At 39.1% G+C, this 25457-nt stretch overlaps 1 protein-coding gene across 1 annotated transcript; it reads right to left on the bottom strand.

Annotated features, from left to right (window-relative positions):
* Nucleotides 1-1295: 1295 nt before the first annotated feature.
* On the bottom strand, nucleotides 1296-23527 carry PRSS56 (protease, serine 56). Its single transcript, XM_018563343.1, has 17 exons — nucleotides 23438-23527; nucleotides 22790-22951; nucleotides 20519-20719; nucleotides 18045-18098; nucleotides 16207-16396; nucleotides 15545-15653; nucleotides 13099-13258; nucleotides 12449-12591; nucleotides 10780-10939; nucleotides 10382-10570; nucleotides 8919-9080; nucleotides 7617-7713; nucleotides 6112-6280; nucleotides 4271-4406; nucleotides 3123-3200; nucleotides 2468-2574; nucleotides 1296-1521 (listed from the first exon to the last, which is right to left on the bottom strand). Exons 1-17 carry the CDS (start codon nucleotides 23517-23519, stop codon nucleotides 1348-1350), a joined length of 2373 nt encoding a protein of 790 aa, XP_018418845.1. The 5' UTR covers nucleotides 23520-23527; the 3' UTR covers nucleotides 1296-1347.
* Nucleotides 23528-25457: the final 1930 nt, after the last annotated feature.

Genomic DNA, 25457 nt, shown 5'->3' with positions numbered 1-25457 from the left:
TGACCTGGCTTGCCTCGTCAATTCTTCTGCCTGCTGGTTCCACCTGCTGGACCACTGGCTTTGACCCCTGCTCGTTCCTGACTTCCATTCTGGCTTCTGATTTGGTACTGCTATTCCTGATGGGCTTGACCCTGGCTTGTGACCTCGACTCAGCTTCTGTATCCTGCTTCGGTACCCCACTTGCATCTGGTTCCCTACCATCCAGACACCAGTGCTACCTTGTGTCCTTCTTTCCCTGTCCCCACATCCAGGGAAGTTGGACAAGGGATGCCACCTCCTCCATTCCGGTCTCACTCCAGATATGTGACAGGGATACTCTGACCAAAGCACTGAAGCTTCGTGTCAGAAGGTTACCCATATTCTCCCATAACCCATATATTCTTATTGACCCAACCCTAATGATAAGCTGCTTCACTGACCAATAGGAATGTGCTTGAAGGGACAAATATTCTTCAAAACTACCAGTAAGCCTTTTAGCTTTGCTTGCCTGAATTGCCTGGCATCTGGGTGTAACAATGGGACTGCAGGGCTTTTGCAGGTATGTGTCTGACAGCAGTTTTTTATTTACAGGACAGGTTTGCTTTAATCACTGCTTATTATTGCACTATACAGTATATGCTTTTTCTAACCAAATATATGTTTAAAGGAAAAAAAAGTACATTCTTTTTCAGAATATTATTCATTCAAAAACTTTGTATTTAACGTGCAGATAGGCAGTTCTCAAATACAAAAAAGTGCACATTCTCATTTTCCTCTTTATATAAAAGATGTTATTGAAATAGATAGCCAATCTATACATGTGAAGAGGATAGGAAGAGCTGCGCAGATCTTCCTTTGTCACATTTTAATCATAGTACATAAATTACAAATACCATAGCATTAATAGTGTAGTGGATTTCAAGTGCTACAAATCATACTTGGTCCTTGAAGTACATTTACAAATATTATGCATACTGTTTCAAGACTATGTCCATTTAAAAAAAGTTTTCAATTTGGTCCATGATAAAAAAAAACAGGTACTGGGCTAGCATATGATTTAGGATCTTGGCAATAAAAAAAAGCTCAATCCTTGCCATTTAACATTTGGTTAGAATAAAAAATTAAATAAAAGATTTCTTTGTTTTGTAAGAGTTCACTGGTCCAGCATCTTCATTGTCCGATTTACCCTTCCAAGGAACTGATAAATGTAGTATTCACTTGCACTGATCACTGTGTACCTGTGTACTGTGCAGCCACAGCCTTCCCTTTGAGTTCCTTGATTGAACAAACAAAATGGGTTTTACTACCCTTTGTCCAAATTTGATCTTTGTTTTCTTTTTTGTGTTATTTGATGTTACATTGAGTTTCTTAAGTCTTCAAGGTGTCCATTGAGAGAGCAATGAGTCCTGGCATAGTACGGTAAAAAGAGCTGTTTTCCAGACCAACTAGGCTGATAAATGATGTGGACTTCCCAGCCACGCAAACTTGAACCCGAGCTCTATACAGGCCTTTCCCATTCTTTGATCCAAGGTCCACCAGGATCTGAGAGATGGAAGATATAATGTGCTGTTATTTCTGTCAATGTGACTAATATTATATTTGTTTCTTTTATGGAGTTTGTTTTTTTTAACTAAAATTGGCAAGATCAGTAAGACCATGAAAGGATTTTATGTTAAAATAGTCTTTATCCAAGTGTGTCTCAGCCACATAAATTCCATTTAGTTTTTTGCACTCTGGAATGTACCATCTTCTAGTACAACTGAAGAAAATTATCTGGTAACCTCCAAAGATTTCCAAACCTGCTTCAAACAAACCTAGAATAGGATACACATTTCATTCTGCCCCTGCACAGGAGCAGGGACCAGGTACTGATTTCCTAGTTGAAGTTGATATTTGTATATTAGAGTGTCCCATTTTTAGAACATTCAATACACTTTAAAAGACAATTGACACTATATTCAGACACCTGGAGGTGCCTGCTATTGCTTCCCATTGGCATATTACAAAAGTTATTCCGACTATAGGTAAACTTTAAAATAATTTGTTGAGAAGTGAGGTACATCTATGAACTGGACCTCTTCATTCAATGTCATTAAAGAATGGGAGCTGCCTAATAACTTGGGTGATAAATTGCCTTTGCACACACTTTTATAATGAAAAAATATACTGATGCTGAGCTCACTTGAAAAATGTCATGCTGGCTTTTCAAACAACGATATAACAAAAACAAATAATCATGCATCTATATTGCATGAAGTCGTACCACTCAGATAAAAGGGATCATGATATATCATGCTTAATTTACAGAAATATATTAATAAAATCATTGAGACCCTCATACGTATTTCTTGTGATGCAATGCCATTATCCTGATACAGCTGTGTGCTACCCATACATTGTTCCACAATTATTTGTATTGTAAAAAAAATTCTAGCCACCTTGATTGACTGGCAAATTAATAAAGTAGCCACTAATTTCCCATTCTCACCTCCTGAAACTTCATTGACAGCTCACTTTCAGGTATTTGCAAGATCCACTTGTACTTCTCTTTAACAGACTCAACTTCGCCAAGTGCTTCTGCCACGTGCTGGCAACCTGTGCAGTATTGACATGTAAAATTTAAGTGACGCATCCACTGAAGAATGGAAAACTAGAAGTAATCTCTGACAAGGTTATTCACAAAAGGGTGAAGAGTTTGGAGAAGGCAGGATTGGTGAACAATCTAGGACAAATAGCTCATTTGGAAGAATTCTCCAACTCAGCTCACTTTCCAGTTCAGCTATGTTGTCCTAGATTTTTCACTTCTCCAGCGATTTATAAAATTTGCAAGAGAACTGCTGATCTGGAAATCATACTTGTGCATTAGGGTTTGTCATATAGGTAAACTGGTGCATCCCAATTCACATTTGTATGTCCACACACATGGTGGTCAATTGCACCTCTACTAGGGACTCTTACTAATTTGAAGTCCTGAATCAGTTTCTGCAAATAAACAACCCTTGAGGCAAAGATGATGAAAACCCACAGCTGGCTTCAGTTTTCTTATTTATTATCTAATTTTTTCTTTAAGAATATAACTATTTATTCCCATAGAATTAACTAATTATTCAAAAGTATGGAACTTGCAATCTGTTGTACAGTACCTTGGTTTTCTTTCCTTTCTCTGTTGATGCTCGAGAGGTCTCTTTTCTGCAGTTGAGAATGATCAGGAACTAGGTGTTCTGTTAAAAAGCCATAGTTTGATATACGTTAATGGAGATGGCAGTTTAAAGATCTTTTCCAGGCAATTCAGTGAGCTACAAATGCTATCTAGACAATGCTACAACATACTAAAATAAGGTCTCCTCATTTTCCCTGCCTAATACTTATTTCATAGTCCTGTCTAATTTTCTGTTGCCAGATTCCAGAAAGCACCTCGCATAGTAACTATAAATGAACTTCTTGATGCCTTCGCTGTGTAACTTACTTTCTCAAATTCATAGCATGATTCAATAGGAACAGATTTGTATTGCATCATCGATTTTCTCAAGCCTTATTTTAGAACTAAGGTAGTACAAAGATGGCATATGCCCTTGATCCCAGTCCTCTCGTAGTGCTCACAATATAATGATCCATGTTTATGGATCTCATCTAATGCCCAATCCTGCCTTTACACACTAAGGCCTCATTTGGACGATTATTGGTAAAAACAGTTGGTCCGAGTTTTTCCTGCCAGCAATGCTGGCCACCCACCTAATCAAATTTTAAACAGTATGTTGCATTCTGCAGGGAGTGCCGCTTGCCAAACACCACAATTCCAATCAATTGGCATTGCAACTTAATATCCCCATTGGGATGATTAAAAGAACCGCAAAATATAACGCTGGCCAGCCATTGGTCTACCACCCCAGATCACTTTTTAAAGGGGCAGGGGATCCTGCCACCCATCTGAACTTAGTTTAACAATTGTGTATCTGCAAATGTAATGTTACAGCTGCCAAGATGTTACTGGGCAGCATAAGACACAGGAATCAGCCTCTCTGTTTCTTCTCTCTTGTTCGTGGACTAACTACCACTTCATCCCTATTAGCTTGTCTGTTCCTATCACAGTGACATTTTGGCTCTTTTGTTCTCGAAGTGTAGTAACACAAAGCAACCAAAAAAATGTGGTTACTGTACGCAGTTCACCAAAAGATTTATTCTAATTGGTTGCTATCAGTTATTGTTATGTGTCTGTAGTCATTGTCCTGTTTTATTATAATCAAGCCTGATAGCTTTTCATTAGCTAAAAGTGGAAAAATAAATCCAGTACCTAGATTTGATCCTGCAGGGTTCTGTGAAACAGGAAGATCGTCTATGAGAACACCTTCACTTCTGAGATGTGACTTCAGGCTGTGAATAGCCCGCCATCCTTGTTCTTTCAGCTCTTGCACTTCATCGTCATTTATCTGAAATGTCAAAAAAAAGCATACATCTACTTGATACTTTTTAATGTAGTCCTTTAATGACAGTACCACTGGTCTTGTTAAATGACCTGTGGGCAACATCACACACAGGGGAAGAATAAAATATTTTAACATGCTGAGCACTGCTTTTCATCAGCATTTCTTTTACCAATGATATATAATGATGCCAACAAGGATAATCCATAGCAATCTCTGTAAAATCTAGATTAGCCTGTCCAGGATCTGGTGCCACAAAAATGGGTGACCGCTTCTCGTTATTGGCACAATAGTGGGTATATCACCATAGATACCAATAGGCAATCACAGAATCTTCAAGCACTATGTGATGCTCATCTCAAAATCTGCATGAACATAATTTTAGGGATATATTTATAAAGCAGTAAATTTGACTTTCACCAAGCATTTACTGGTAGTGAATCAATCACTCCTTTAAAACACATGCCTCTGGAAGATTCACCCACAATGAAGGTTTGGTAAATGCAGGGGTGTCCCGAGGCCAGCTGTCACCCGGAGCGGAGAACGGGTGACACCCCGCCGTGACATCATCGCGCATTTGTGGTCACCTTATTGACACCTGCCGGTGGCCATCTTAGTGATGGACGCCGGCAGAGAGAGGAGGGAACGTTCATCCGGCGTGATGAGATATGCTGCCGGGTCCCCTCCTCTCTCCTGACACTGTCCATGACCGAGTGCCTTACTTTTCATAGCGGGGGACACCAAAATGACTGTCAGTCCGATGGTGGCATTCGGGAGCGGGCCACACCCTCCTTGTGACGCCACTGGGTAAATGACAGATTCACTGCTTTAAAGAAAAAAAATCTAAAGCCTAAGTTTTTTCTTTATTTTTGGATAGGGTAGGGAATGTTCCTCTGCCATTTATTTTTTTGTCTGTGTACCATAGGGGGCATTTCCCTTTACTTCCTGTCCCAGAGACACAACAAGAAGTTAGACAATACCTTCCAAAGTTAGGGGAATTATCCTCTTAAACAGCTGTCTTCAAAACGATTTCCCCTCACCCCTTGTTCTGGGGACAACTCTAAAATGTTTAATGTACCCTCACTTTCTTTGTCTGTGACAATGGTCAATATATGAGTTGGGTTATTTAGATACTTATTAATAAATGTGGCGAGTTTTAATTTAGTACATATGTAAATACCTGGTGATCCTGCCAGCTCCTTTTCCTGCCAGTTTCAGTTTCAAACTGACCATGCCAAGCAGGAAAGCAGATCCATGCTGATGTGGCCAGTTTGCTTCCCTGGGATGGCTGCTAGGAATTACCGGATGCCATGCTGATGCAGTGCGTTCCTGCAACCCCAATAGTCAGATTGCTGCTGACACCCTGCCTTCACTGATTACACACCCCTTCACTGCATGGAGTTTCCGTCTACCAATCTGATAAGTGGCTTGAGCCAAGTCTGGGTGTAGGGCTAACATGCATGCTGTGCCTCCTTCCCACAATGCAGTGTTCAGTGCCTCAGCAACCTATCGCCAGGCTCAAGCTCTGTTGTGTGGGGAAGCATACCTAGCCATATGCAAATAATGTCTTTTTTAAAAGAGAGCAGGAATATGCTATAAACAGATATGCTTTAAAATAGATTTTCCTCCAGATCTACAAAAGCTAAAACACTAGTTGCACCTAATCATAATGTGATCTTTTATATACATATTGTAGTGCATGGCTTCTTACATCCAGTAAAAGCTGCTCCTCCAGTCCTAGTGTTTCTTTGCCCTCTACATTCTCCTCTAGTGAATTCACAGACTCTGGAAAAGCCAGACTGTTAAGAGCAGACACCCAATCATCCAAAGCAGGTCCCATATCTGAAAAAAGAGAATCAAACACTGTGCTCTGTAGTTTCCTGGAAGAACAATGAAGAGAAACAATATTCCATTAGATGTGTATGTCGTTTAGCCATTTAAGCAAATGATATTTCCCTGTTATGCCGACATGGAGCCGTCAGGAAAGGAAAATTGCGGTAAGTATGAAATACAATTTTCCTGTACCTCTTTGTGTGGGTAACACTATTGCCATTCCACCACAGAGTAGTAGTATACAGTTTTAACAAAATCTTTGCAGCACATTTGTGAGCTATGGAGCTATTCCTGTCCTGTCAAGAAATCTTTATAGTCTTTGCTTCTATACATCAAAAAGCATTTACCAATAATATAAAATAGCAAGTTGCGTTAAAAAGCATTTCTAATACTGTACTCATTCTATCATTCTTTTTTATTTTACCAGAACCTTTTTTGAAATACATTTTTCACATTATCTGAGTTGTTTTTGATCCTAGCCCAAAATTTGGGGAACCAAAATCTTGCCACCCCCCCCCCCCCCACACACACTGTAGTCTATGGGGGGGGAGGGGTTGGGCATGGTGGTAAATCTTGTTGTTCAATTTTATGGAACTAATAATCAAAGTTATGTCAAGCAAATGGCATACAAAGTTAGCCACTACTATAGAGGACATGTACCAATGTACAAAATAATATGCTGCATAGTGGGGAGAGTGCATTTTCATTTTGCTTTGAGGGCAACATTGAAAATACACAAATTATTTTCAATTACAGCTTGTGTCATGACTTAAAGCTTTACAAAGCATTACAGGACCAGGTACTAAAGGATATGTAGCCCACAACTGCAATCCACAGCATTTTAGGGTATAGCACAGTTAATCACATTATGGCACACTATAATGTGACAATATGTACACTGACAATATGTCTGACAAAGGCTAAGCCATATGGCCAGAAAGTTGGAACATGAAGACTGATTGGTAGCGCACTTCCCTCCCTTTCTTTCTGTTCATAAGCCATATGGCCAGCATACAGTATCTGATTCAGCCCCAACGCAAATCCCAGGGGTCGCATTTTTAAGGCCTCTTGCAGTACAGATATGCTGGCCATACTCATGGAAATTTGCAGGAAGTTTCAAACACTTTCAACTAGCCTCAAATGCAAAAATGACAATGCAGATTAATGTAACCTACAATCAGTAATTTTTTTTCTCAAAACGACAAAACAAATAAAACTGCTGGGAGTAAGTTGATGCTTTGGCAATTTTTATGAACAAATTGCCTGCTGATTCTTATGTCTATAACGAGCTATGTTATACAACAGTTATGCAACAAACCAAATCTATGCAGAGATGTGAATAACTGATCCACTTTAACAACACCAGATATACTTTCATGTTACCTGTGTGTATCATTTCCAGAATGTGTCTCTGTCCTGTTGTATTCTTCAAAATCAGTTTGTCCATTCTTATTCAACTCCTCCGAGGCCGAATGCTGCTCTTTTAAAGAACCAAAAAAATGCAACCATCAACTTTAAGGCTTAACGAGGAATAGCAATTATATATACAGGTGAAACTCGAATAATTAGAATATCATGCAAAAGTAATTGCAGTAAGTGCTGCAAAAGGGGCCCAAACCAAGTACTGAGGACATATGCATGCTTGTACTTTTCAGAGGTCCGATATTGTTCTATGTACAATCCTTCTTTTATTGATTGAATGTAATATTCTAATTTTTTGAGGTTGTGGATTTGGGGTTCTTGGGGTTTTCATGAGCTGTAAGCCATAATCATCACAATTATGACAAATCACGGCTTGAACTATCTTGCTTTGCATGTAATGAGTCTATCTCATATATTAGTTTCACCTTTTAAGTTGCATTAGTGAAATAAATGAACTTTGCACGATATTCTAATTATTCGAGTTTCACCTGTATATATATAAATATATACAGTATATGTATATAACCCAACTGCTTTTATGTTGTGGTCACAGATACAGGGTACTCGTACTCTGGTTTCCTCCCACACTCTGAAGACATGCTGTTAGGTTAATTGACTTCTGTGTAAAGGGACCTTAGATTGTAAGCTCTATGAGGACAGGGACTGATGTACACCTATGTCGTGATACTATCGCTCAGGTCTGTTTGTGACTAACAGGTGACAAGAACTTCAGTGTCAGCCTCTGAAATGATTAAAATAATGTATGTCTAAAGTCAGATTATTCAACTTAAAAATAGTTAACATGAAAAAGAAAAGCTATTTTAGGCTGAGTTCACACAGGCAGCAGCCTCCACCGCCCTCTGAAAAGTGATCCATAGTGTAGTAGAGCAGAGGATAAAGCCACCTCCTCAATGTAGTTTTTAAAAATCCAATGGGGATTTTCTATTACGCACCCACCCAATTGTGTCATAGACCCATTCCTTGCAGTGAACGTACTTGACAAGCGGAACCACCTGCCCAACAAGACGTGCTGTGTATTTTTTGCTGCACCGTGGCACAAAGCAACACGGAAAAACTATACAGCACTGTTTGGCTGGAGTGCTGCCATTGCTGTAAAACCACCAGATCAACCACTTGGTTTTACCACCCCCTTGCTGCTCATGTGAATGAGGCCTGAAGGTATGAAAAATTGGTAGTTTTTTGTCATTATTGAAAACAGATCTGGCTGTGTACAAATTGATTTTGTTCATCATAATGAGGTACCTGGAAGGTCTCTGCGAGCCCTAGAGGGAAATATGTCGCTGTACATTTGCTTCATAAACTGTGGGATGGTCTGAGTGAAGAATAAAAAGTCCATGTTTTTTCGCAAAGAGTCTTCTGCCTTACGTAGCAAATTTAGTAGAATCTGAAGATAGGATCGAAGCTCTGAAATAATGAAAGGCAGATGAGAGTATGAGACATCAGTGCATGCCTGCGACTTGATATCAAACAGGAAGCTTTTACATACATGACCTATTAACACTTCTCAGACACTAACTCACTCAGTGTCCGGTTTTATTTCAGCAGAGGGAGCCTTTAGCTTCAGCAGCTGTCCCAAGCCAGTCCTTTTTATATGGCCATGAAATTTATATTTATAGCCTGCCTGTATCTGTAATGCATTTTAACATCATATCTTTAACTGAGCCATCCTAAGTTATTGATAATGACTGTGATTTTCAAGTATGATATCTATGCTGACTACAGGGTTTTATGCTCATATATCACAGAGAGAATATAATGTAAGAATCAACCTCAAGGAGAAATAATAATTGAAGAAGCTATTCACTGTGTCACTCTGCATGCACCTTAAACACCATGTAGGACTTATAGCCTGGTTTAATACATAAAAATCCATGAGTCTGTGCTTTTTCCAAGTTACCTCTTCTATGAGCAATTGCTGAAAGTCTTACATTCTACAGCCAATTAGATTAAAGAGGAACTTTACCCATATCTTAAAAATGACAACAAATACACGTTTAGAAATGTTTAATGATGACAATCTACAAACACATGCTTCTAGATAATTGCAGGCTTTGTATTCTTGCATACCTTATTTCTCATCTTCCACAGTCTTCTGTCAATGGCTATTTTTAGTAACGCAGATTATTTAATCTCCCTTTACTTCCTGGATCTCTGGCACATATGACTAGGACATGTGACCATCCACATCATCTTAAGGGAGGAAAATGCCTTTCCCCGAGATCTCATGAGATTACAGATGAGATTTCCCAGCAAGCCACTGCTGATGTAACCTTCCCAGGATGCAACGCTTGGGCACATTGCATCACTTATGCCTGAGAGAACCAGGAAGTAGAAAAACAATAATTGTAAGTAAAAGAAACATATGTTTGTTTAACTATTGAGTGTCAGATGTTATCATATCAGCATGCAGAGCTGCATTCTGATGTGATTTTTAGTGAAAAGGGGTAAAGGTCTGCTTTAAACACCTTAGTTATGCTTGTGGGCCCCATAAATGATTTTACACTGAGAGGAGCTACAACTGTGCAAATAATTTTCGTAAAAAAATGAAACATCCCACTAATTAATAATCCACATTTTCATATTTTTTGTTAAAGGAACAAAAAACTGTAAAGTAAAAACTCATAATTACAAATATAACCAGCACTTACAATTATTTGGGGGAAATGTGAGCAGGTAATCAATAAATAGATCAAGAAAGGACTCACCGCATCTTCTCTGCTTCTGTCTGCACTTCTCCTCTGCTAGCCGTGTACAAGCTTCTGGGCCAAGAGGACCTGGACACGACTGCTTATAAAAAGAACAGACCGAGTTGATCTCTGACTTGTGATTATTTTGCTGAATATCACTCAATGCACGTAACTCAAGACATGAAGGCTCTAGAGTGGGGTTTGACTCTGTAGATGAAAAAAGCCTCTTTAGTAAAGGCATTAATCTCTCATCATCAAAGATAATGTAATGTTTACAGAATATGCTGTATCTACACAAAATATTGTTACTGTACATAATATATTCCGACTTGCATTATTTTAATCACATATGTTATAGCTCTTTATGTTCTGTGGTCAACATGTACAGATAACCTGTTGCAAAGTAATCTGCTCACTTTTCATCTGGCTTCCAATCCAGTCAATGAAGGCTGTTACTCTAGTGTATACTCCTGGTTTCCCTTTCTCTCCACAGCCATCACCCCAGGAGGTGATTCCATACAATACATATTGCTTAGATAAAGGATCCTGGCAGGTCAAAGGTCCTCCAGAGTCTCCCTATAGAGGAAATAATGACATTAGAACAGAATACTGCTGATTAGCTAATCATATTAATTAGAAAATCTCAAAAGAAAGTGTGCTATGACTTTTTGATAGGCTTACTTGAGTAATTGTCAAGGAACTGCAGCACTTTTCCTAAGCACTGTGCATCATAACCATCTGCATTTTGTATTTTTATTTCTAAATACTGCCTTCATCCTTTTGCATCCTTTGTTTGTATCTCAATGCTGTTGATCTCCTCCAGCACCCTTTGGCCACTAACTGTGTATATTGTACATTCACATGCATCAGCATTGACTGCACAACATTGCTATGGACCTGTCTGATGGTGACTATGGTGGAAAATGCCTGCATAATATGTGTTGGCACACCTATTTGTAGTCTCAAACAAGAGTGTGTGACAGACTAATAATGCAAGTGTACAATTGTCACCCCATAACGGGAGATGAGGACTGAACAATGACCCTCATGGCAGAATCACCAGGTGTTATTTTAATTAAAGTGATATTAAGGTTAAACGGTTTTTAAGCTATTTCAAATGTTGATAAAATCACTTACAATAGATGCTGATGTTGATGTTTAGATGTTTTAGCTTCCTGCAGAATCAGCTGGTCCCCTGAGCACTGGTCCTGATATCCAGTGATTAGAGTGGCTCCTTCCCTTACAGGGTCCTATGGAGCCACCATCATGTGTGCTAGTAAGCTGAATGTGTCTCCACAAACGCACAGGGACTCCCCTGCTCCCTTCCCACCCTTCTTCCCTTCTCCAAGCTAATAGATGGACAGCTGCTGGAGACTGCTCAGTCCCGTGTGATCTTGTACTGGACAGGAAGTCCAGGGAAGCAGAGCTAAGAGAATTGGAGCTGCTCAGAAACATGATTGTAAGTGCTTGGGAAAATATATAAATACATTATTTGCTGGGCAATGTATATTTGTTTTATCTGGATTCATTATTGAAAAAAGATTCAGAGTTTAAAGCTTTAAAGTTGTTCTTTTAATAAGACTGAAAACAACTTTTGAAATTACATTACCATGTTGAAGTTTATATAAGATTTTCGTGACTGGGTTTAGAGTTACTTTAAAGGATACTGTGTGGCTAGGGAGTTACATAATCTTCTCATATCTGGGCCAGCATCTTAATCCAAAAAAGAAGATGGTATCCCTGGATGATAACCGGATAAATGTAATGTTAGGTCTGCTTTAAAAAGTGATAGAAATATAGGGTATAGAATACTGTGTATTTCAATAAATGAAATAAATGAGTATTTGATACATAGCTGCATTAATGCATATGCACTAGGTGAACTATTCTTTCACTTGTCAAAAAAAGGCCACAAATAAGTGTTGTTTACAGCACTTAAGAAAACCACATAGACAGATCCTACTTTGCAGTTGCAAACTAATGTCGTAGTTTACATAATTACCCTTGACATTCTCTAAAATGTTCACAGCTGCACAAATCAATCCACCTATTTCACTGTAATTGTTTTAGAAGTCAATCCATTACCTGGCAAGAGTCAATGCCTCCAGTAAGATAACCTGCACAGAACATGGTGTTGGTGAACATCTCTTTCCCCAGGGTCTGTATACAGGATTCCTGACTTAGGACTGGTACACTGGCTTCCATGACAACATCTGAGGGTGGACCATCTAAGTGTATGAAAAGCATTAATAATATTTTTACAGCTGAACAATATAGAAATGTTTGCATTTATGTTATGCTAATGTAATTGCTTAATGAGAAGATAGTCTGTAAGGACCATATTTTAAAGCAATGTCTGCTTTCTGCTTTTGGTCTGAGATTTGACTGGTCTTGGGTACCATCATCCCACAATACAAGACTTATCTCCTTCCAGGACAATAATCTTGAAAACCTGCTGACATGTTTGTTTATATGGGTCAGGGAAATTAATGTCTCAATTGGAGGTTGTTCAGTATGTATATCTGGCTATAATACCTAAGCATCTAAGGACTTCATTTTACCTGTACAGGTTGACCCTCATTTATACAGTGGCAAAAAAAGATTGTCTACTTATTCCTTTTCCTCTCAATATGTGTAACCAACATATAACATTAAAGGATTTTACACAATTGTTACTGTTCTTAGCATTGCTTAACTAAATAATATACATGTAAGCAGTAATTAAAAATCCTGACCTTCATAAAGAGATCCCCATCCAGCAATGTAGCAGTTTGTGCTAGGAGCAGGGTCCACAGGTGCTGAAGGCAGACACACAGGTATTGCTCTCTCAGAAGCTCTCACTTTATTTGTCAGCTCTACCAGGGCTACATCATTATTAAATGTCTTCTGGTCAAACTATAACAAAGTATATAGAAAATGAGATTTGTCTGGTTTTCCGACAATAAAACATAGTCCACAGCAGTGCTTCTCAACTCCATTTCTCAAGTACTCCTAATGGGGCACATTTTCAGGAGATTTGCACAGGTCAAAGAACAGTAAGTGTTTTATCAAAACTGGAGCAGATAAAATCTGGAGCAGCTGTGCATGGCAACCAATCAGCTCCTCTCTTCAGTTTGTTCAGTTAAGATTTGAAAATTAAAGAGAGAAGCTGATTGGTTACCATGCACAACTGCTCCAGATTTTGTCTGCTCCAGATGTGATAAAGTCCCTTCAATCTGTATAGCCAAAACTCTTTTTAGTTTGTTTTTTTGTAGGAAACCTTTACATACAAGGGACAAAAGTCACAAAATGTAACCTGTTAAGTTTGCTTGAGGACTGAAATTGAGAGTCACTTGTCTGAAACCCATTCATTGCATTAAATACATCAGTCTGTAAGGAATGCATTCAAAATTAAAATGTAGAATTCTATTCAGCCATCGTGAATATATCCCTTTTTTTAAACATAAAACAGTACGAAGACCCTTAGTGGCTATATATATAAAGTATTTCTGTTTTTGTAGCTATGCCTCCACATTTGTCTGCCTTACCAAGACTCCTTGGACACACAGTTTGGCTCAGATTATTATTGTCAATTGCCCTGACATCAGCTTGCTTTATTTTATGTGTAGTGTAGAGCAAAATGCAGGTGCAAACTCATTATCACATAGCAACCAGTCATAACTGAGCTAGCTACAGAAAACCTAAAATCTGACGTGTTACTATACTTTACAAATTCTCTCGCCTATAGCACTATCTGAGCACACACAGGATTTTATCTTAAATCTGTGCTGCATATTTTATCTAAATTCATTGTAATAGTTATTTACGAAATAATGCAAAGAATATCACAACAAAATGGGGAAAAATTCATTTTTTCTGGATTAGGATTATGGTCTCATGCCTTTTGCCATTATCAGTTTTCAATTTCACTTCCTCTCTTGGGCTCGACTATCAGTTGTGCATGGATGATACACAAGTTTAACTCTACCATGCTGAACTCACTGTCTGTGTTTTCAGCTGTCTTTAACCATCTGCTCCAAGTTAAACATAGAAAAGCCAGAAATGATTCAGCTTTCCGTCATTCATGCTATAGTTCATCACTTTTCTTTGAATGCAGAAAGAAACACACACACACAAATTCCAAATATAATATGGCCTTGGGCATTGGAAAGCAAACTAGATTTCGTATACTGTCTCATGAGCTATTAAACAAATATACAGCATACTGCAGTTTTGGCACATTATCTTTATGAGGTAGTGTCTTAGGATGACAATTATCACCTACCCAAAGGCGTAAGGAAACGTTCCAATGCAAAAATGAGAACCGAGAATGAATGACCATAAAGACCGACTAAGGTGACCTTTCTCAGTGCAACACATGCTTATTTAATACAAAAGTGCTTGATCACTGTGCACTGCCCTCAAAAAATGCCAATTTTAAGATTGATTTACCAATAAGGAAATGGCTAAGCAGATGCATGACCTGTGATTCTTGTGCTTTGGTCAAAGTTTGTAACGGTGTCCCATCTAGTGTTACAGACCACACCACATTTTAGCCGGAAAGGTCAAACCTCCTTTTATCATGCCACTGCATATTTCCCAACAGTCCTTTTGTTAAATGGGCAGTCCTTTTTTTAAAAACAAATCTATCTCTATCTATTTCAGCCACAACTGTCCCTCTTATATGTGATGTAGAGATCTGCATTACTACATGTACTAAATGTTCTGTATTATAAAGTGTTAATATTGCTGTAAAGCTTGCAACCAACTTACAAATTATTACACTGGTTATTTTTAAATGCTGCTATATAAAGAAAAATAAAGCACCAATGTGTTTGAAATGAACAGGTCCCCTTTTTTTCACACCCCTGACTCTACTGCACATGCCCCCCCTCTCCCGCTTATACCCATCTTTTGTTTGCTCCCCTGCTGCCTAATTCACACACCCAAGCCAAGTAAAAAAGTCTAGTGTAAGTTTTTTTTTTGGCCACAGCTTGCACATGGTTAATGACCCTATTCCCACCCCCATGTGACAGTACTTGGACTTGTTAATTGGCTGCTTAGACACCCAGTGCTGTATTCTAGGGGGAGGGGGGAGACTCAAATGCTCTTCCATATTCAGAAGTACTGAGTATTCCGCTTTGCTTTGTGTGGTACTGCTTGGAATGTAAATGTAATTATTCTTTAATTCAACTCAAATACCTTAGGATGAATTATAATTCTGTTCACTTGGAAAACCATTTTTCCATCTTCCTGCTTGCTGAGATCATATTCTCCAACAACAACTGTCCAGTGCAATTCATTTACATCCCTAAATGCATATAGAAAATACCCACATAAGCACATTATACTGCAACGTAACTTTATTGAAGTGTCATAAATACATTAAGTTTAGTGTCACTTTAAGAGTAATGTATATTTATTTGATCTGGATTCATTATTGGAAAACACTTTGAGCATTTAATACTACTTTAACAAACTGGGCCTTTTGCCTTTGTGGAACAGACTCACAAATGTATCATTTGGAAATAACTGATGCCTCTGAAGACTTATCTTCCGTATACTGTATCTAGGTTTCTGATGCTTTTTGTCTATGTTCAGATGCACTTAACATGTATTCATATGCAGTTATGTGCATTCAAACATGCTTCTTTATAAAGTTTGTATTTTACATTTCTTTACTGAAATGACAGCAAGCTAAAAATCAGAACAAATGTTTGCATTACATAATAGAGTGGAATAGTTTCTTTAGGCAAAACTGTAACAAAATACTACAGTCTTATTAGATAAAAAACACAGGTATGTAGCCAAGTGATCAAGTCATTCAATGTTGATACATTAAAATTAGAGAATTAATTCCATACCCATTAAAGCAATGTGCAGCTGTAAGGACCCACACATCTCCCAGCAAGACTCCTCCACACATGAGCTCACCATTAAGTCTAATGTTAACCAGCCATGGCCAAGACCCTGGTGAGGTAACACTCCCTCCAACTATACGACCTTTGGGACCAGTACTGTTAATGACAGGTGCTATAGTCCGTCCACAGGTCACTGATAAAGAGAAACAAAACATGGAAAACTCATTTGTTTATTTCATTTTGGCATAAGACATGTTTAGTCCTTCACATAACGCCAGAATCCTTGCTGCTACAAATGCAGATAATCATGAACAATAACATGTATTAAGCACTGTGTCTCTTGACTGAAGTTTATGTAGAAGAGCTCTTCATACTTCCTAGTACAATTGAGACTTCACCTTTTCATTTTCTACGACAGGGTAGAAAAGGGCGTTTATGTATTACTGGAACAGAGGCTGCTCATGTTGCAAAATGAATGTTTAAAAAAACAGCACTTTTGCTACTATATAATAGAGTAAGTCAACTCCGGTTCATGTTATTTACTCAGATTTACTTAGCTAAGTGAACAATCTCTACTCCTGTGGCAAATCAGCGCCGACAAGAGGGGGAACACAAATATGCTGGCCATACACTACTTGATTCTTGTTCAGTCCACAGGCTCAAGGAGAAAAATCAATTCCCCTATCTATGCTAACAGCATGGATGGAGGAATCGCCACTGGCGGCTAATGTACTCACACAGCCTCAGGTGCTGAATACAATGGTGCTGCCGAAAAGTGACTGCATGTGATAGGATACAGTCACTGTTGGGCCAATAATTTTACACCCAGCTCAGTCGATATTTGAGGTTTAGACACCTTTTTTGAAACAAAAAAAAAGAATTCACACATATTGATGAAAGAAAGGTTTGCATATGTCATTCTTTTGTAATGAAGCCTGCAAAGTATTGCAACTGTAATTAGTAGATCACAGGTGCAATGCACAGGCTCCTGCAGACTGTTCCTCCAACTCTCGATCCAACAGACCTTCAGTTAAGGGACTGGAGGAAGCAATCAATGAGTCACTGAGATCTAGAAGTCTTTCTGCTGTGGTGGCAGATAAGACTTGTACACTTTCCATTCCAAGATCCCACCAGCACAGTTGCACTGAATTCAAAACTAAACAGAAGTCTATGGGAAGAAGAATCCCCTTGATTTAGGTAAGTCCATTTATTAAATATGGGAGTACCATGAAACATGGTCAAAAAGGTGGACTATTCTTTTAAATCGACTTTTGTTGAGTTGGGTGGTACTTGAATTTCATCCAATTTAGCAGAAATCAGTCAAAATTTGAGCCATCCATGTGAGCCTTTAGTTGCTACAAATGGCACAGGCAGTTCTTTTTTCATGTACATGTAATTATGAGGTCAATATGACATTACCCAGAGGTACAGGTAAAATAATTGTAAGCTCATGCTAAGCACAAATTTTTAGTGAAAATATAACATTTGTAGTAGTTTGAGGTTAATTATTTGTTTATATTTTTTAGTTTATGTTTATAAACTGGTGTTGTCTTTTGTTATGTTATTATTTGTATAAAATCCTTATTTTACAAATAAACATCGATACAAGGTGCTTCCGTGATTCAGGTGTTTATTAGGAAACCCCAACAGTAGCTCTGTACTTTTTAAATGTTCTTGCAGCTGAAAGCGATTTTTTACTTCCAATATATAAGTCATATGTGAAAACTCTGTGTATTTCCTATAATAACATTTTAATTCATAATAAAAAATTGCATGTATTATATTTTGTATACAATACGGAAGCTGTTTAGATGTTCAGAAGATAGTCCATCTATACTTACATAAACTTCCTTCATCTGGTGAGTCACTGAGATAATCCATGTCACTTTCCAATTCTGTGTAAAAAATAATGCATATGATAACATATTAATAACTTGTTATATGGCCGCAGGCAGTAACACCCATTTGGATCAGGGGGGATCTCATCAGACTTTTTTCTTTTGAAACCAATACAGGTTACTGGACTAAAGGAAACTATTTTCGCCCTTAATAATAATCAGTGTTCAGACCGACCTTAAAGCACAACTGCTTGTAATCCTTGCAGTGGGGCTACCCCCGCACGTCAAGGGTTAAGTTGGGCTACCCCTGCACTGCAAGGGTTACGTGCTCGTTTGTGTCTAGGTTAAAAAAAAAGTTATACTCACCCGAACCTCGGATCCAGCTGGCTGTGACAGCACTCCCTCCAGCCTGTATCCTTCTCCACTGCAGTGATGGTATGTCCCTCGGCAGCCTCATGTACTATACACTGTGTATAGAATGTGATGACTTTGGGATCCTTAGACTGCTGCAGCGGAGCTGAAAAAAAGCTTCAGGGATCGGTCTGGCTGGCTCTGAGGATCAGGTGAGTATTGTGACGGTAATGAGTTTTGAGCATATTTAATAAAATATTCTCTCTTCCCTCATCTTGAAAAAAAAATGCAGCCTTCAATTCAGTTCAAGTGGCCTAAGGATGCCCTGAATGTACCAGGCATCCTTAAATTCCAGCAACTATATCTGGGCCTGTGATCTTTATAGTACTTAGAGTAGCACTAAAACCTAATTGTTTATATAGAGCTTCCCCTAGACATGTGGATTAGCATTAATTATCTTTTTACGATAAGGGTCGTAAATCGCTAATACCATGGTAATTTTCTTGCCCAGCTAAGCTAATCCTCTACAGATCGCCTGGTGAAAAAGGAGGTAAAGTATGGTATCTCACTGAATCATAAACTGAGATTGACAATATTAACCCCCCAAAAATCCACATATATCAATCATGGGTAGGTTACCATTGTCAAAGGCCTGACAAGCCACATTACCCCTCCTGGGCCAGTCATGATTGATGTTCTCTGTTGCATGCAGAAAGCTTGCATCACATTTCTGGCAACATGCTTTTTTAGTAGTACTATTTTTCTTTTCTTCGTGGCAAAATTAATTTAATAATATAATATTAGGATTAGAGTTTAGTTTCATTTCGAGGCTTAGACTTATTGGTGTAATAAATGAAGGTTGAGCTGAGGGGCATGTTTAGGTTAAGGGTTAGGTTAACAGTTTGTTTAGGAGTTTAATTTGGGTTTAGGGCTAGGATTAGGGGTTGTAGGAGAAGTGCGGGCAGAGTAAAACAGCAGAATTAAACTATCTTTGCAATTTAGAGTTGTTGTGGGATGCTGCAGCTGTCAGATGCTGGCTCTATAATGAGAGCTGAGCAATCATGCAACTGCTGATTGCTCATCTCTTGGGCTCATCTCCCTGCACAGAACACTCACTGTCAGTCACTGCTCCCCACAGGGGTTCTCCCCCTTCTCTGTTCCTCCAGTGCTCATTGGAGGAACACACAGGGGAGGAGGTGGGCACAGCTGGCTCAGGATCTAGAGAGGCAGATTCAGCTGTCACTTAGGCAGCGGGGTGGACACCAGATGCACTGTGACCATATATGGGGCATTAGCCTGCTATATACTGACTTTGGGTCACAGAAGTACATTAGTGAATGTTCTCCTGTGAAAAAAAAGGTTTGGCATTAGTCCTCTTTTAAGTTTAGAGGCTAGGTTCAGTCAAGGGTTAAACTAAGGTTTAAAGTACAATTAAACCTTCGTTGTTTTTTTTTTTGCATATATCTACTGCTAGCAAGCACTAGATATATGCCTAAACAATTAGAAAAATGGAAAAAAAGTTACCATATAGGTAAAAGCTTACCTGTGACTCCGCCGTTCACTCCTGTCCGAAGACCTGAAGAATTTGTGAAGGATCATGGAGCGGGCGCATGCGCAGTAGAGATCTTCGGCCAGGAGAAGGGGAGTTACACAAGGTAAGTCAATGCACGCAGCTGGCAGTGTGTACGTGCAAAGACATTGTGGGACCCGAGGAGTCTGCGCTGGATCAGAGACCAGCACCAGCGCTGGAGGGACACCTGAAAACTACTGGAAAGAAGAAGATAGGATCAAGAGGCATCATTTAAGGTAAGTCCTTAAAGCAGCAATGGGGGGAGGGGGATGTGACTTTAATGTTACTTTACATGTAAGCGGTAAGATAATGGTCCCCTTGTTAGTTACTAGTTGTGGTGTAATACTTGGTGTGATTATTTTTTTTACTGAAATTGTTTCTGCTCTTTTTAAATTGTGATCACACTAGCACACTTAACTTGTGCCCAAACATGCTGCACCAAAACTATTGCATCCATAACTAATCTACTACTCAAAGGTTTTAACATGTTATGAAAAACATATCAACTTGGAGGTGCAGGATAGAAAATCAATTTGCTTTAAAAAGTCATTCTTACTGCACTCTTGAATTTTGAGATGGCAATGCCCTGCCATAGCCTTGATGCAAGCTTGTGATGTGCTGTTCACTTCAGAGCAGAAGCGTTGATAAAAGCCACACAGCCGGCTTACTGCCCAACTCCTTTCCACTGCATCAGATTCACTTTCCACAGTCAGGAGATCTTTACAGGTTGGCTCCATGTCTGATGCTCTGTCTTTTTCTGGAAGAGGCCGGAGCAAGTGTTGTTCAAACATTAAATAAAGAGATTGTACTTCATATCAATCTGCAATTATATCTTTGAAAGAAGAACTCTGGACAAACTCTTTCTTAACCGTTGCAAAAATAACAAAGTTACACTCACCTGATCCTCATAGCTGGTTTGCTGTTAGACCGGTCCCTGAAGCCTCTCTCCCCCTACGCTCCAGTGCTCTGAGGATTCTTGAGTCATCATTTCCAATACACTGTGTATTGGACGTGAGGACACTGAGGGACATACCATCGCTGGAGTGGAGGAGAAGAAAGGCTTCAGGGAGCGCTGTGACAGCTGGCCGGATCCGAGGTCCAGGTGAGTGTAACTTTTTTATTTTTGCACCTAGACAAAAATGAGCACTTAACCCTTGCAGTGTGTGAGTAACCCCACTGCAAGGGTTAACAAAACTTTGCCTTCAGTTCTTCTTTAAAGAAAACCTTTCCTAAGATAAACATGCCATCTCCTCTTGTAAATGCTAGCTGCCTGGCTGTCGTGCTGACTCTCTTGTATTAGTACATTCAGTCAATAACTCAGAACAAGACTTTCCTGACCTGCATACTTGTTCTGGGTTAGTGACTCAGAAAGTATTGAGGCCAGAGAGCCAGCATAATAGCCAGAAACTAGCTTTTTAAAAGGAGGGCAGCATGCAATGGTGCATGGTGATGGTATAATAACATATATACATGTGATTAGAATACAAAAATTCTAGTCTATAAATAACTGTTATAAAGACCAGTGATACGGGGGTGTGTACTTGTAAAGGAAAAAATGGTAACTGCAGAAATTCTTGAAGTTACATAATAAAACAGCAGCATTCATGTTGAGATTCAATGGTTAATGTTTTTTGGCTACATTCGGTAAAATGAAAGTTAAAATATAGGATTTGTGCTCCTTGCAGATACAGTCAGGCTGATGGAACCATTCAGCGCAAACAGACACTATAAGGTGACTGGGGGAACAAAGAGCTGACCATTAATAAATAACTGAAGTAAACTAAGAGGGTTATTCACTTAGGAGCCGACAGATCTAGCCGTAGCTTCGGCTGATCCTTTGGCTCACTTCGGCTGCCGAAGCCCTTTGGTTCAGTCGAACCAAAGGGCTGCTGTACGGGCTAATCACAATAGCCCGTACAGCAGCCGAAGGCAGCCTCTGTATGGCTGATTTTAGCCCATGTATGGCTGAAATCAGCCATACAGAACCAAAGTGCCTTCGACAGCTTAGTGAATAACCCTCTAAGTTTTCAGTGTGACACTCATATTTTACTACTTTCTACTACTACTACTTTCCCTAAAAAGGTCACATTTGTAAAATACTCTTTGGTTTGTTTGCAAATATATCCTTTTTTTTTCAAATAGTATTGTTGTTGATATGCACACATTATTATAACATGCATAGAAAGTTTGAGTTAATAAGGATTTCGCACTGCTTAGTTCAAATCTCCTGACGTCAGCACAATACTGCAGTACAGATTACAGAGACAGCTTTGTATTTTATACACATATCAGAACCAAGCCAACCAAGCACTCACTAAGATGAGAAGGGAGAAATATAATTTACTACATAAATACATACGCATACTCTACATACATACACAAACAAACCGGAGAGTCTTTTATGCAGTTAGGGCTTGTTCAGACCATGTGCGTTAAACTGCATTTTTCTGCTCACTACCGCACATATATGGTATGAACAAGGGACATAGATAACAGTTGTTTATTGTGTCCTCTTCACACAATAAATGTGTGATGGTGTGTAGAAAAACACGCTCAATGGACATACCTAACTCTTACAGTTACACTTTAATATTTAAAAATGTTCATCATTTTGCTTGTGATTGCATTGCTTTTGTTATCTAGTAACTATATATAGATATAGAATATAAAGAGAGAGAATAATAATAATAATAATAATAATAATAAACAAAGCATTTGGGTCTATGTCTTGGTAGGTCTATATTCTTACAGTTTAAAAAGTCACTGAGAACATTCTATTTGAGCAGGTTTTAAATGAGAACATTCAGATGATATTACTAATACTAACCTCTACATTGTACACTGAGACTAGTACATTCAGGAAAGAGGCAGAGAACGCATCCTCTACATTCCAGCTGACGACGATTGTGCTCTTTAACAGCCCCCTCCAGAGCCTGCAGAGCTGTTTTTAGTGCCACTTCCAGAATTAAAGTTCCCTTGTTAGACAGAGCTGTCAAAAAACAGACATTTAGTTACACACCAAACATTTACTACATAGCAAATAACTAAGTTTGCTGTATATGGCCAAAATCCCATTGTGACATACCACTGCAATAACCCGATCTGGCTTTATAAAAACATCAATCTATAAGCTTGGAAATTTTTTACCAGGAGACAAAGCAAACAGATTTCAATTTCTATTCCACCTTACAAGAGAATATAAGCTTTGCACAATGTTCTCCATCAATGAAAACAGAATGGTTGGCATTATCAGTACCATTCATTGGCTAACAAATGGAATTGGTTAAATTCAAAACTTTCCAATCTCACAATACTGTACAAAACCTCAGCTTGGATGAAGCATAGTATCTAATAAATGGCGGATGCTCTTTCGAAGAAACATGAAAGAGGAATAGCTAGACAAAGCCTTGGAATTCCCCAGCTTGCGTTCTACCCTACAATGAGCCAACTACTGCACCTGCTCTGCAGGACTCACCTTGCAGGACACTGACTGGTAATCTGTATTGCTCCTTACTTATTGGAGCGCAGTCAATCTGCTGTAGAGCCAGGAATGACATCACGGACACAGTCCACCACAGGAGCTGCATTGTATACTTCCCAAATTGTTTCACCGAGGATGGGAGCTAAATGTATCTTGTTATTCTTCTGTGATAACAGGCTTCAGATTATTGGGCTGTTTTTCTGAAAAGTACCTATGGCTGTGGCCCTCTCCTAACCATCAACTTGTCTTTGACTCAAGTCTATTATTGTCTCCTATATAGTCTTTGCTCCTGCTATTGACTCAGTCTCACTGTCTATCTGCAGGCACTGTTCTGTTTATGTGTTTTCACTCTCTCCTCTGCCTTTGTCTCAGTGCAGCCTCTTCTGAAGTTGACAGTTCGACAATACACAGCATGGTTAGTTGCTCTGTATATGTCCAGGACCACAGGAGGGGGTTGTGGGGAGGAAAGGACAGTTCCCAAGCGTTCTGATAAACTGCTTGATTCATTAATGCTTTGACACAGATGCCAGGACAGGAGGAGGCGGTGGGAGGGAGTCTGCAGACTGGATGGGGTGAGAAAAGAAGGGTTTGTGTTCATTAGCACCAGGGTTGATCTTAAGCCTTGCTACATCATCTCCCGTTATGAACAATTGTTTAGACTGGACTGTAAATGCGCTCACCCATGTAACACTTCATCTAGAATAACCGCAGGGTGCTGCTTTGATGGATGCCTAGGCTAGGCAATAACTCCAAATCTTCTGCAACACAATTCACGCAACTTTTTAAAAACAACACGCACGTTTTTAAAAACATTTATTCAAACACTACTATATTCAAAGGCTATCCCATCTATTAATGAATATGTAAGATGTAATTTAAAACAAATATAATGGCTATGCTTCCTTTAAGTGAAACATAAGCCACTTGGATAGACTGGGAAAGTGTTAGAGCCTCTTTAGGTTTTATTGATGTGAATAGGTTGAAAACGTTTCCCTAATTTTCTGTACTGGTGACACCTGACAGAGATTCTAACCTATCCTTAATTGGCCGAAAAGCTAAGTAGACCCAGATCTTTAGACCATGTTTCATCATGAGAGATGGTCACATCTCATTCCACAGCCCCCCTCTACTTATCCCCTCACTTACCTGAAATGGGGGGTTCTTCTCCCTATTGTCTTTGGTTTACATTAAAATATTGGCACGGCTGTGCCAAATGAAAAGATCACAAATCCCATCTGCAACTGCAGCAGAAGGACTCTCAGATCTCAATCTAACACAAGTGCAGTGACATAAATGATTACTTCCCCCAGCCCCATAACCAAAGGGTGGCTACTTTTGTTCCCCATGTTCTGTGTGTGTGTTGTAAAGTAGCTACCACTCCAAGCTCCCTCCCATGATGGACTACAATCTCATGTTTAGTTTACAAATATTTATTGAGATTGTAGTCCATCAAGGGAGTAAGCTTGGACAGGGACCATGGGGAACAACAGTAGCCACCCTCCAGAATAAAGGACAGTGTTAGCATAAATCCAAACATGATTTGAGGGTCTACAGCTGAGTGATACACAAATAAGCTACATTTTTGTTAATAGGTAAGGTACTTGAATGCATTTTTAGGTTTAACTCCTGAGTTTGAGGTCACTTTAAAACCCAATCACAAACCAGATCTTCAGTCAGATTGGCACTGTTTAAGATTTAACTCCTGAGTTTGAGGTCACTATTTTGGTATTCACAACCATGGGTGTCAGCTGTCTGAATCCAATAGCTGACAGGGAAGACTCTTCCATCCTTGCAGTTTAGCATGGAAGGGGGGAATCAACTGATTTATTTCACTTCCCAGCTATCTAATCTAAGCATGTATGGCTAACATAGGACTCCACTGCATAAGGCGGGTAGAGCTGGAGTTTTTTAGGCAAAGTCTTTCCACTGGTGTACTAGGGAGATTTACCAGGCAACTGGTTAATTCAAAATCCACTCTTAAATAAAACGTCACTTTTGGAAAGACTGATTTTTA

The sequence above is a fragment of the Nanorana parkeri genome, unplaced genomic scaffold (assembly GCF_000935625.1).
Source record: "Nanorana parkeri isolate BGI_ZX_2015 unplaced genomic scaffold, ASM93562v1 scaffold657, whole genome shotgun sequence".
Lineage (NCBI taxonomy): Eukaryota > Metazoa > Chordata > Amphibia > Anura > Dicroglossidae > Nanorana > Nanorana parkeri.
The sequence above is the reverse complement of the archived record's forward strand: the minus strand, read 5'-3'. Positions and strand labels throughout refer to the sequence as shown.